This window comes from Mastigoproctus giganteus, chromosome 7, assembly GCF_048544385.1.
Source record: "Mastigoproctus giganteus isolate SK-2022 chromosome 7, ASM4854438v1, whole genome shotgun sequence".
NCBI classification, from domain to species: domain Eukaryota; kingdom Metazoa; phylum Arthropoda; class Arachnida; order Uropygi; family Thelyphonidae; genus Mastigoproctus; species Mastigoproctus giganteus.
The window spans coordinates 233579465-233593413 of record NC_143581.1 but is presented as its reverse complement, the minus strand read 5'-3'; the positions used below and the strand labels follow the sequence as shown (position 1 = coordinate 233593413).

General features: G+C 40.0%; 1 protein-coding gene across 6 annotated transcripts in view; it reads right to left on the bottom strand.

The window, feature by feature from the left end:
- The window catches only part of LOC150083775 (calcium/calmodulin-dependent protein kinase type II alpha chain), a 740997-nt gene that overhangs the window by 368410 nt on the left and 358638 nt on the right, over positions 1-13949 (bottom strand). For all 6 annotated transcript variants that reach the window (XM_090378214.1, XM_090378218.1, XM_090378216.1 and 3 more), the window contains exon 9: positions 13048-13142. In XM_090378214.1, coding sequence (XP_090234340.1) covers positions 13048-13142 — 95 coding nt within the window. The remainder of the gene's footprint in view (positions 1-13047; positions 13143-13949) is intronic.

Here is a 13949-nt window from a genome sequence, read left to right as displayed (position 1 = left end):
CCTCCCTTGTTCGCCAAACGCTCTTCTTCTTCTTCTCTGGCGACGGGTGGGCTCCCAATGCCAGTGGTGATTCCCACTTCTTCTCTTTGTTCAGCTGGAGGACACCTTCCTTCCTCATCCTCCTCCCCACTTTGATTCCACTATTTGTACTATCTTCCACACTCAATCTCACCATTTTTATTTTATTTTATTTATTTATTATCATTTTTATTTTATTTTATTTATTTATTTATTTATTTTTTTGTTCTCCATCAGGAAGCTCAGGATGCCCCTGACAGAGAGCAGCCAGAGTACTGTGGAAGTCTGGCTCACCTCCCAGTGGTGGTGGTGGCAGGCAACGTGGAGTCCCACTAGCGCCCTGTGGCTAAGAGGCCAGAACATTACAACAGAACCCAACACAAAACTCTTCACATACAACACACTACACTTTTTCTGGCTTTTACAGAGTTCTATATACATCACAAGAATACTGATGGCACAGATGTGGGAAACCACAGGTGGCACCTTACCCAAATAGTAAGCCACTATGCCACTATACACTGCCAGAATCACCTTCTCATCTGTTTCGTCTGAAACCAGATAACCACAGCTCTGGTTAATTTTTTTACCTGCAGGAGTTTATTACTGCTTTCAGTTTGCCACAATTAAGATCAGTTATTCATGCGTGCTATTTTAATAATTAGCATTAGCATTAGTAGAGGCATTTGATGCAAGAAAGCAAGCTTATGCAGCATCAGCCAAAAAAAAAAAAAAAAAAAAAAACCCCACTTCCACTTCACCCCTCTGTTCGTTCAAAATACCTGTCCAGCTGAGCCTTAAACTTATTTAGGCTATCAACCTCCACGACAAGGGATGGAAGTCTGTTCCACCAACCAACCACCCGCTGGCTAAAGGCAAATTTCTGCACGTCTATCCTACATCTGTCTTTCTCAATTTGAATTTATGCCCTCTCAGGTGATTATTCTGAGCTAGAGGAAGAATCCCATCAGCATTGAGCATGCTCAAACTATTCAAGGCTTTATACACCTCTATCAGATCACCTCGCGGGTGCCTAGTCTCCAGACACTGTAATTTGCAAAACTTAAGCCTTTCTTCGTAAGAGCATCCCTTTGTTCCATTCACTAATCGTGTTGCCCTTCTCTGTACTCGTTCCAGCAGCTCTACATCCTTCTTGAAATGAGGCCTCCAGACCTATATACAGTACTCCAAGTGTGGCCTGACCATTGCCTTACACAATGAAACAATCACATCCCCATCCCTGCTAGAAAAATTCCTGTATATCATTGACAATACTCCATGAGCTACTCTTGCAGCCCGTCTGCACTACTCAGAGAACTTCATATCTGCTTGCACAACCACCCCCAAGTCCCTTTCATTCTCTACCACTGTCAGTGTAGTACCACAGAGTTGATACGTTGCTCTGGGGTTGCTGTTTCCCATGTGTAGTACTTTACATTTCTCAATGTTAAACTTCATTTGCCACCTCTCAGCCCATCTGCTCAACCTTTCCAGATCCTGTTGCAGCAGCATAGTGTCAGTAGTGTCCTTGACAACCCTGCCAACCTTTGTATCATCTGCAAACTTGGACATTAAGCTTGATATACCATCATCAATATCATTTATAAATACAGAAAACAATAATGGACCCAACACTGAACCCTGAGGGACTCCACTAATAACATTAGCCCTCGATGAGCAGTGTCCATTGATTATCACTCTCTGTCTTCTCCCCCTCAACCACCCCTTTATCCATAGCAGCAATTTTCCTCCAAAATCACACTGCTCCAATTTGTGTAGCAGCCTTCCATGTGCAACAGTATCAAAAGCCTTTCTAAGATCCAAGTATATAATATCAAAGCTATTCACTGCATCCAGTTCTTTTGTGACTGCATCATAGTATCCAATCAAATTGGTCAGGCAAGACTTCCCCTTAACAAAACCATGCTGTGTCCGAGCTATAACTGAAGTCTTGTCTAAATGATCCTGCAGTGCTTCTTTACCCAGTGCCTCCATTAATTTTCCTGGAACAGAAGTTAAGCTCACAGGTCTATAATTACTTGTGTCAGCCTTTGATCCTCCTTTGTGAATTGGGGTCACATTTGCACATTTCCAGTCTATGGGTACCTCCCCTGAGTCCAAGGAAACTCTCATAATTATGGCTAAGGGTTTGCTTAATTCCTTTGCTGCCTCCTTTAATATAACTGGATAGATCCCATCCACCCCGGGTGCCTTTCTTGTGTTTATCTTCAACAATTTCTCCTTCACTTTACTCCCAGTTATTTCAAGATTCTGTAGCTTACTGCTAGATTTGAATACACCTCTGGCATTCCCCTCATTGAATAACTCCTCATGTGTGAATGTCGATGCAAAATATTCATTTAGTTTGTTAGCTACCTGAGCAGGATCATCAACAGTTGACCCATCAATATCAAGTGGACCAATCTGATTCATCCCCTTCCTTCTAGAATTTACATAAGTAAAGAACTCTTTGCTGTTTTTCTTTGCATCCCTTGCCAAGGATTTCTCGTAATCTGCCTTCGCCTGCCTAACCTCCTTTGTAACTTGGTTGCATATCAACTTGTATCTATCATAGGCTTCTGTGTCATGTGTTAATTTGTAAGTATCCCATGCATTTCTCTTCTCTGCCATATGCCTCATTAGTTCATCTGACATCCATTTTGGCCTAAACCTTGAACAATATTTCTTAGTTGGTATGTAAAACATCCAAGGTAAGTTCTTTGAATGCTTCCCATTTTGAATTTGCTGTTGATAACATCGTCAGTTGGTCCCACTGTATAGAATTTAAATACTGTCTCAGTCCATCGTAGTCGCCTTTCGGAAGCAATAACCCTTCCCTTTACCCCTAATGGTAGTTACCTCTTTGAGTAAATCCCACTTCAGCACACTGTGATCACTGCCACCTAGTGGTTCATTCATCTGCAGATTCTTAATACATGAAGAATCACTGCTGATAATAAAATTAAGAGTATTACTCCCTATAGTTGCCTCCCGAACAAATTAGGGTTGAATTTGAAAGTGTCTGCAATTCTGCATAGACACGATAGGAGGGAGTATATGATGACAGCCTTGTTGATCAATTCGGCCCTGGAAAGATTGTGCAAGGCTCAAGGGGTTGAATTTTTTTCAGCCTGGACTGTACTTGTTAACAGGAGAGATTGCTTCTACAGGGATGGGATACACTTAAATAGAAAGGGTGCAAGAATATTGGCTGATGCTATCGAGGCAGTCTTAGGTGGGTCGGAAAACTGCTAGCTTTGGGGGGGGGAGACAAAGACCAATAGATTGACAGTAGCCACTGGCAGAGGTGAAAGAGATTCTTGCACTGCTTCTATTAGAATGAGCAGAAGCCTGAAAAACAAGATGCATGATATTTCAGAGACTGCTGGGAGCCATTGAGGAACAAGTAAACACATGGGTTGTGTTAGGGTAGCTAAGTATAGAAACAGGTGCAGGTATACTTGTGTGTACACCGATGCTAGGAGTTTAGTAAATAAATTTGATGAATTTGAGGTATTGCTCAAAACATCAAAGGCAGATATTGTTGGGATATCAGAGAAGTGGTGTCACACAGATATAAGGGATGCAGAACTGGAATTTGGGGAGTACAACGTCTACAGAAAGGATAGACAGGATAGGAAGGGGGAGGGGTTATGCTATTAGTTAAGAAACACATAAAAACCAAGGAAGTGAAGCCAGTCGACATCGCTGGACAGTGCAGTGTTGAGTCAGTTTGGTGTGACATAAGCATTAGGAGATCAAAATTGAGAGTAGGAGTGTGCTATAGGCCTAATGACTCTGATGAGTATAATAAGAAACTGTACAGGGAAATAGATTGGGCCAGTAAATCAGAGAGTCTTATAATGGGAGATTTTAATTTCCCAGATATTGACTGGAATTTGGGGGATGGTCACTCACACACTAGCAGGGATTTTGTGGATTTATTGGATGATTGTTTTCTACATCGGCATGTTCGGGAGGCAACTAGAGGGAGTAATACTCTTGATTTGATTATCAGCAGTGATTCTTCATGCATTAAGAATCTGCAGGTAAATGAACCACTAGGTGGCAGTGACCACAGTGTGCTGAAGTGAGATTTACTCAAAGAGGTAACTACCATTAGGGGTAAAGGGAAGGGTTATTGCTTCCGTAAAGGCGACTACGATGGACTGAGACAGTATTTAAATTCTATACAGTGGGACCAACTGATGATGTTACCAACAGCAAATTCAAAATGGGAAGCATTCAAAGAACTTATCTTGGATGCTTTACATACCAACTAAGAAATATTGTTCAAGGTTTAGGCCAAAATGGATGTCAGATGAACTAATGAGGCATATGGCAGAGAAGAAAAATGCATGGGATACTTACAAATTAACACATGACACAGAAGCCTATGATAGATACAAGTTGATATGCAACCAAGTTACAAAGGAGGTTAGGCAGGCGAAGGCAGATTACGAGAAATCCTTGGCAAGGGATGCAAAGAAAAACAGCAAAGAGTTCTTTACTTATGTAAACTCTAGAAGGAAGGGGATGAATCAGATTGGTCCACTTGATATTGATGGGTCAACTGTTGATGATCCTGCTCAGGTAGCTAACAAACTAAATGAATATTTTGCATCGACATTCACACATGAGGAGTTATTCAGCGAGGGGAATGCCAGAGGTGTATTCAACTCTAGCAGTAAGCTACAGAATCTTGAAATAACTGGGAGTAAAGTGGAGGAGAAAGTGTTGAAGATAAACACAAAAAAGGCACCAGGGGTGGATGGGATCTATTCAGTTATATTAAAGGAGGCAGCAAAGGAAGTAAGCAAACCCTTAGCCATAATTATGAGAGCTTCCTTGGACTCATGGGAGGTACCCATAGACTGGAAATGTGCAAATGTGACCCCAATTCACAAAGGAGGATCAAAGGCTGACACAAGTAATTATAGACCTGTGAGCTTAACTTCTGTTCCAGGAAAATTAATGGAGGCACTGGTTAAAGAAGCACTGCAGGTTCATTTAGACAAGACTTCAGTTATAGCTCAGACACAGCATGGTTTTGTTAAGGGGAAGTCTTGCCTGACCAATTTGATTGGATACTATGATGCAGTCACAAAAGAACTGGATGCAGGGAATAACTTTGATATTATATACTTGGATCTTAGAAAGGCTTTTGATACTGTTGCACATGGAAGACTGCTACACAAATTGGAGCAGTGTGACATTGGAGGAAAATTGCTGCTATGGAAAAAGGGGTGGTTGAGGGGGAGAAGACAGAGAGTGGTAATCAATGGACACTGCTCATCGTGGTTTAATGTTATTAGTGAAGTCCCTCAGGGCTCAGTGTTGGGTCCATTATTGTTTTCTGTATTTATAAATGATATTGATGATGGTATATCAAGCTTAATGTCCAAATTTGCACACGATACAAAGGTTGGCAGGGTTGTCAAGGACACTACTGACACTATGTTGCTGCAACAAGATCTGGAAAGGTTGAGCAGATGGGCTGAGAGGTGGCAAATGAAGTTTAACATTGACAAATGTAAAGTACTAAACATGGGAAACAGCAACCCCAGAGCAACGTATCAACTCTGTGGTACTACACTGACAGTGGTACAGAATGAAAGGGACTTGGGGGTGGTTGTGCAGGCAGATATGAAGTTCTCTGAGCAGTGCAGACGGGCTGCAAGAGTAGCTCATGGAGTATTGTGAATGATATACAGAAATTTTTCCAGCGGGGGTAAGGAGGTGATTATTCCCTTGTATAAGGCAATGGTCAGGCCACACCTAGAGTACTGTATACAGGTCTGGAGGCCTCATTTCAAGAAGGATGTAGAGCTGCTGGAACGAGTACAGAGAAGGGCAACGAGATTAGTGAATGGAACAAAGGGGTGCTCTTACGCAGAAAGGCTTAAGTTTTGCAAATTACAGTGTCTGGAGACTAGGCACCAGCGAGGTGATCTGATAGAGGTGTATAAAGCCTTGAATGGTTTGAGCATGCTCAATGCTGATGGGATTCTTCCTCTAGGTCAGAATAATCACCTGAGAGGGCATAAATTCAAATTGAAGAAAGACAGATGTAGGATAGACGTGCGGAGATTTGCCTTTAGCCAACGGGTGGTTGGTTGGTGGAACTGACTTCCATCCCTTGTAGTGGAGGTTGATAGCCTAAATAAGTTTAAGGCTCAGCTGGACAGGTATTTTGAACGAACAGAGGGGTGAAGTGGAAGTGGGTTTTTTTTTTTTTTTTTTGGCTGATGCTGCATAAGCTTGCTTTCTTGCATCAAATGCCTCTACTAATGCTAATCTCTCAATTAGTATCTTGGCCAGTGATAACTGACCAAGTGCACCCATCTTTAGAGCTGAGATGCCCTTGGTCAGTTATCACTGGCCAAAAGCAGCATCTCACTCTAAAGGTGGAAAAACACTGTAATCAATTTTTGCTCCTTACCACTGGGGTTGGCCCTCCTGTACAGATTTCCAATCCAGCAAGTGATGCCAAGTGGCTGGGAATGATTAAATGAATTGGTGATTACAATGAAAAGAGAAAAAAAATAGAAAGGTGACTTTCCCTTATGGGCTTTCTCAAGTTCTGCTTTTAAAAATTAGAAGCTACTGATTATATCAAATATGTAAGAACTTGATATTAAACAAAAAAGCTAATGCATATCTTTAGAAAGCACTATATACATCAGTGGAAAACACCTGCTGAAATTTTCATGGTACAACCAATTATTTTCCATTTCCACAGTGGAAACCAGAAATATATACAGAGAATTTTAATTTCCCAGATACTAACTAGAACTCCTGGGTTGGTCATTCATACAGCAGTGAACTTTTTTAGATGTGCCGAATGACTATTTTCTGCACTGGATGTTAGAGAGGCAACATGAAAAATCACACCTGATTAGCTTATCTGCAGTGATTCTTTGTGCATTAAGAATCTCAAAATAAAGGATCCACTAAGTGGCAATGATAAAAATCTATTGATATGGGATTTACTTAAAGATAAGTACTATCAAGGGTAAAGGGAAGGAATGGAATTTTGCTATCATAAAAGTGAATATAAAATGATCTGAGATAGTTCTGAAATTATTTTCAGTGGGGCCAGTTGATGACGCATTAGTGTATAACAAGTAAATGTGTGCCTGCTTGTCTTTTTAGTTAAACCCACGTAATTTTTAGTCCAATGTGGATTCCCAGCAAGCCTTGTAAGGCTCCACCCACTTCTCAGGCTACTGCATGACAAAACAGAAGCAATGCAAGGATCAATTCCACTTCTACAATGTCATTAAATTATTAGTCTGTGTATCTCCCCCCACTACAAAAACAACAGTTTTCCAACCATCTCACATTGACACAATAGCACTGCTGACAAACCGAATAAGCAAATATTCTATTTGCTGATGCTATTCTTTTTGTTGACGCTTCTACTTAAGTGTATCATCCTTTTAAATTAATCCCATCTAATTAACAAGCCCTGGCCAAAAATTCTTCCCCAAAAGGCCTTGCAAACACTCTCCAGAATCTCAACATAAATCCGTCCTCCTATTGCATCGTAACAAAATTCCAAATCCAATAGAACCCGGATAAGAAGTTTTCCAAGGGGGTGGAGGTTTAGAACTTCTTATGACAGAAAATTTCTTACAAGGGAAAATGACCTTAAGAGTATGAAATATTAACTACACAAATAAAAATGAAAAGATACACATACATAAGTTAAAGATGACTTTTAAGTACAATATCAGAATTTATAAATATTTTAATCTGCCTAGGGAAAACATTTTTAAACTGAGGATTTATAATTTCATTGTGGAAGTTAGTTATAGCAATCAACCACATGCTGGCTAAAGGCAAACTTCCACACATCTATACTACAACTGTCTTTCCTCAATTTGAATTTATGTCCTCTCAGGTAAAGAGGCAGAATCCCATCAGCATTGATCTTGCTCAAACCATTCAAGCCCTTATACACCTCAATCAGATCACCACGAGGTGCCTAGTCACTAGACACTGCAATTTACAAATCTTAAGCCCTTCTTCGTAAGAGCAACCCTGTGTTCCATTCACTTGTTGCCCTTCTCTGCAATATTGATGAAATCAATGCAAAGAATTGCAATATCAAAATGTTTATAATAAAAAGGTCTTAGCGCTGAAATCATGACTACAGAAAATTCACTAACCGAACAAGTTAGTGCATAGTATCATTTTAGTTCGTAGTAAACTGAAGTAAGTGAAATAGCATCGTTTTTGTTATATCTCATGTTAGCATTAGTTAGGAGAGGCATAGATGCAAGAAAGCAAGCTGATATAGCACCAGCAAAAAAAAACAAAAAAAAAAAACTCATTTCACCCATCCATTCAATCAAAATGTTTGTCTAGTGTTGCCCTGAACTTATTTAAGTTGTTGACCACTACTACAACAGAGGGAAGTTTGTTCTGTCTACCAACCACCCACTGGCTAAAGGCAAATTTAAACACATCTATTCTAAAGTGTCTTTCAATTTGAATTTAAGTCCCCTCAGGTGAGTAATCTGAGCAAGAGGTAGAATCCCATTAGCATTGAGTTTGCACAAACCATTCAAGGCCTTATACACCTCAATCAGATCATTTTGCAGGTGCCTAGTCTCCAGACACTGTAATTTGCAAAACTTAAGCCTTTCTTTGTAAGAGAAACCCTTTGTTCCATTCACTAATCTTGTTGCCCTTCTCTGTACTCATTCCAGCAGCTCTACATCCTTCTTAAAATGTGGCCTCCAGACTTGTATACAGTACTCAAGGCATGGCCTGACCATTGCCTTATACAAGGAGATAATCATCCCCTTATCACTGTTAGCAAAATTCCTGTATATCATTGACAAGACACCATGAGCTACTTTTGCAGCCTGTCTGCACTGCTCAGAAAACTTCATATCTGACTACACAATTACCGCTAGGTCCTTTTCATTCTCCACTACCCTGAGTGTAGTACCACCCTATTAATATGTTACTCTGGGGTTACTGCTACCATATGGATTACTTTACACTTGTCAATATTAAACTTCAGTTGCCACTTCTTAGCCCATCTGCTCAACTTTTCCAGATCCTGTTGCAGTAGCGTACTATCATTAACAACCCTTCCAACCTTCTTATCGTCTGCAAACATAGACATTAACCCTGATATACCTTCATCAATATTATTGATAAATACCGAAACCAACAATGGGCACAACACCAAACCATGGGGGACTCCACTGATAACATTAGCCCACAAAGTGCATTGTCCATTGATAACCACTCTGTCTTCTCCCACTCAACCGTCCTTTTATCCATTGTAGCAACTTCCCTTAATGCCATACTGCTCCAATCTGAATAGTAGTCTTCTGTGTGCATAGTATCAAAAGCTTTCCTAAAATCCAAGCATATGGTATCAAAATTATTTTTTGCATTCAGTTTCTCTGTGACCACATCATAGTATCCAATCAAATTTGTCAGACAAAACTTCCCCTTAACAAACCCATGCTGTGTCTGAAACTATAACTGCAGTCTTGTTTAGATGAGCCTGCATTGCTTCCTTATCTAGTGACTGCATTATTTTCCCTGGAACAGAAGTTAGACTAACAGGTCTGTAATTACTTGTGTTACCCTTTGATCTTTCTCTGTGAATTGGGGATACATTTGCACATCTCCAGTCCATGAGGAGCTCTCGAGTTCAAGGTAGCTTTCACGATTATGGCTAAGGGTTTGCTTACTTACTTTAGTGCGCCTCCGTAGCCGAGTGGGCAGGAGCAGGAGTGCAGTAGCACACGCTCTTTGAGTAGACCGGGGTTCAAGCCCCTGCCTGCTGAATACGGTCGATCTGCCAACTCGCACTGGACCAGCGTGGTAGATTATGGTCCATTTCCCTCAGCATGAATTGTTGAGGAGGCTTCCATCCTGCAGTGGGTTGATAATGGCTGCACTTTTTACTTACTTTAATATAAGTGGACAGATCCCATCCACCCCAAGGTGCCTTTCCTATGTTAAATTGTGATATATATTGTGAATATTAGGGCAACTCGTTGCCCTGATATTGAACTACCTTCGACAGTGGATTCTCGAACAGGCAACACTTCACCAGTGGATTCTTGGAGGACACCAGTGGATTCTTGGAGGACACCCCTGGGTGGTGGTATCCACCGAGAATAAGTAACATTAGTCTTCTCCAGTGGTGAAGTGTTGCTTATTGGAAGTACTGCAATATCAGAGCAAGTCTTGAAAGCATTCACAATATGAGATGTAAAAAATGATGCCATTTCACCTACTTCGGTGGTTTTCTATGAACTAAAATGATGCTGTGCGCTAACCTGTTTGATTACCAAAATGTTTATATTGTTTCATATTTTTTAATATAAATATAAAGAATTTCTATATTTAAAAAACATTAATTGGGAAAACATCATTACAATAATACACCATGCATTCTTTATTATATACTTTTTCTGTGGGTAAGTTTTTTACCCAGGAAACTTCTTAATCAGGAAAATATTATTTTACAATATATAGAGTTGATAATGGGAATTAAGAAATCAAACCAACTACAGGGCAAAACTTCTTATACAGGAATTTCTTATCCAGGTTGTACTGTACTTTTGAATTCAGCCTCGTGGTTTTTTTTCGCAAAATCATCTTGGATCTTAGAGTGTCTATGTATAACATCTTACAACCAACATATACAACAATTTCATCTTTCATAGGCACAAAATCACCTTTTGTGTCCTTAAAAAGATAATTATTGTAAAATATTACCAACTAATGTTGATACCATATGCTGACATATGCTGATCCTAGTTAATAAAGAGTTAAATTTATTAAATTTAAAGGATTAGGTAAATTAGAAGGGATAGCATTAGCATAGGCATTTGATGCAAGAAAGCAAGCTTATGCAGCATCAGCCAAAAAAAAAAAAAAAAACCACTTCACCCCTCTGTTCGTTCAAAATACCTGTCCAGCTGAGCCTTAAACTTATTTAGGCTATCAACCTCCACTACAAGGGATGGAAGTCAGTTCCACCAACCAACCACCCGTTGGCTAAAGGCAAATTTCCACACGTCTATCCTACATCTGTCTTTCCTCAATTTGAATTTATGCCTCTCAGGTGATTATTCTGAGCTAGAGGAAGAATCCCATCAGCACTGAGCATGCTCAAACCATTCAAGGCTTTATACACCTCTATCAGATCACCTCGCTGGTGCCTAGTCTCCAAACACTGTAATTTGCAAAACTTAAGCCTTTCTTCGTAAGAGCACCCCTTTGTTCCATTCACTAATCTTGTGGCCCTTCTCTGTACTCGTTCCAGCAGCTCTACATCCTTCTTGAAATGAGGCCTCCAGATCTGTATACAGTACTCTAGGTGTGGCCTGACCATTGCCTTATACAATGGAATAATCACCTCCTTATCCCTGCTGGAAAAATTCCTGTATATCATTGACAATACTCCATGAGCTACTCTTGCAGCCCGTCTGCACTGCTCAGAGAACTTCATATCTGCCTGCACAACCACCCCCAAGTCCCTTTCATTCTCTACCACTGTCAGTGTAGTACCACAGAGTTGATACGTTGCTCTGGGGTTGCTGTTTCCCATGTGTAGTACTTTACATTTGTCAATGTTAAACTTCATTTGCCACCTCTCAGCCCATCTGCTCAACCTTTCCAGATCCTGTTGTAGCAGCATAGTGTCAGTAGTGTCCTTGACAACCCTGCCAACCTTTGTATCATCTGCAAACTTGGACATTAAGCTTGATATACCATCATCAATATCATTTATAAATACAGAAAACAACAATGGACCCAACACTGAGCCCTGAGGGACTCCACTAATAACATCAGTCCACGATGAGCAGTGTCCATTGATTACCACTCTCTGTCTTCTCCCCCTCAACCACCCCTTTATCCATAGCAGCAATTTGCCTCCAATGTCACACTGCTCCAATTTGTGTAGCAGTCTTCCATGTGCAACAGTATCAAAAGCCTTTCTAAGATCCAAGTATATAATATCAAAGTTATTCCCTGCATCCAGCTCTTTTGTGACTGCATCATAGTATCCAATCAAGTTGGTCAGGCAAGACTTCCCCTTAACAAAACCATGCTGTGTCTGAGCTATAACTGAAGTCTTGTCTAAATGATCCTGCAGTCCTTCTTTAACCAGTGCCTCCATTAATTTTCCTGGAACAGAAGTTAAGATCACAGGTCTATAATTACTTGTGTCAGCCTTTGATCCTCCTTTGTGAATTGGGGTCACATTTGCACATTTCCAGTCCATGGGTACCTCCCCTGAGTCCAAGGAAGCTCTCATAACTATGGCTAAGGGTTTGCTTACTTCCTTTGCTGCCTCCTTTAATATAACTGGATAGATCCCATCCACCCCGGGTGCCTTTCTTGTGTTTATCTTCAACAGTTTCTCCTCCACTTTACTCCCAGTTATTTCAAGATTCTGTAGCTTACTGCTAGAGTTGAATACACCTCTGGCATTCCCCTTGCTGAATAACTCCTCATGTGTGAATGTCGATGCAAAATATTCATTTAGTTTGTTAGCTACCTGAGCAGGATCATCAACAGTTGACCCATCAATATCAAGTGGACCAATCTGATTCATCCCCTTCCTTCTAGAGTTTACATAAGTAAAGAACTCTTTGCTGTTTTTCTTTGCATCCCTTGCCAAGGATTTCTCGTAATCTGCCTTCGCCTGCCTAACCTCCTTTGTAACTTGGTTGCATATCAACTTGTATCTATCATAGGCTTCTGTGTCATGTGTTAATTTGTAAGTATCCCATGCATTTTTCTTCTCTGCCATATGCCTCATTAGTTCATCTGACATCCATTTTGGCCTAAACCTTGAACAATATTTCTTAGTTGGTATGTAAAGCCTAGTAGCTTCCAAGATAAGTTCTTTGAATGCTTCCCATTTTTGTCATATGTGTCTTCCCATATGTGTCTCACCCTCTGTGTATCTATGTATACACATGTGCCACTAAAAAAAACTGAGTAAAAAGGAAAACTAATATGTTAGTACCTACTTACATCATAGGCTCCAGCTTTAATCTGAGCATACAACCTATGCTGATCTTCATCCCAAAAAGGTGGGTAGCCAACTAATAATATATACAAAATAACACCTGAAATTAAAAGAAAATGCATATGAGCTACAGTATTGACGAGATTCTTTTTTTTTTTTTTTTTTTTGTTTTTTACTAAAAATTAATCCATGTAATAGTTAACAGGAAATAAACTTGAATGATCATTTATATTTACTCAAAATTCCTGTCAACAGTTAAAAGCATGCTACTGATTTCTTTGTATTTTGATTTTTTAAGTACTTATTACAAGTATGAAAAGCAAAAGGCTAATGAACTTATAAAACTGCATTACAGTGTCAGAGGCTTGGCTTAGGTAATAACTTCTAGACAATACACACGAGAGAAGTTTTCTCTAAAGATGCTTGTAGGAGACAACATGGGGGGGGAGGAGAGGGGAATGGACATACTTGAATAGTGCAAGAATATTTGTTGAAGCTAATCAAGGCAGTGTCAGGTGGGTCAGAAAAATTCTAGCCTGAGGAGATATAGCTGACTATTAGATTAACAGCAGGCAGAGATATAAATGATTCATGCACTGCTTTTATTGAAATACATCAGCCTGGAAAGCAAGGTGTCATGGATTTCATCCTATTAGATCTTTATGGAAGAAGCAAATACATGCAACTATAACAGCAGTAGCAGTATTATTATTATTAGTAGCAAATAATGCAAGAAAGCAAGCTTATGTAGCATCAACAAAAAAAAACAAAAAAAAACTACACATTTCACTCATCCATACCCTCCAAGAATTTCTTTAGTTCTTCCTTATTCAAACTGCCATTTCCATAACAACAGATGGAAGCCTGTTCCAACAATCAAGCACACGCTGGCTGAAGACAAACTTCT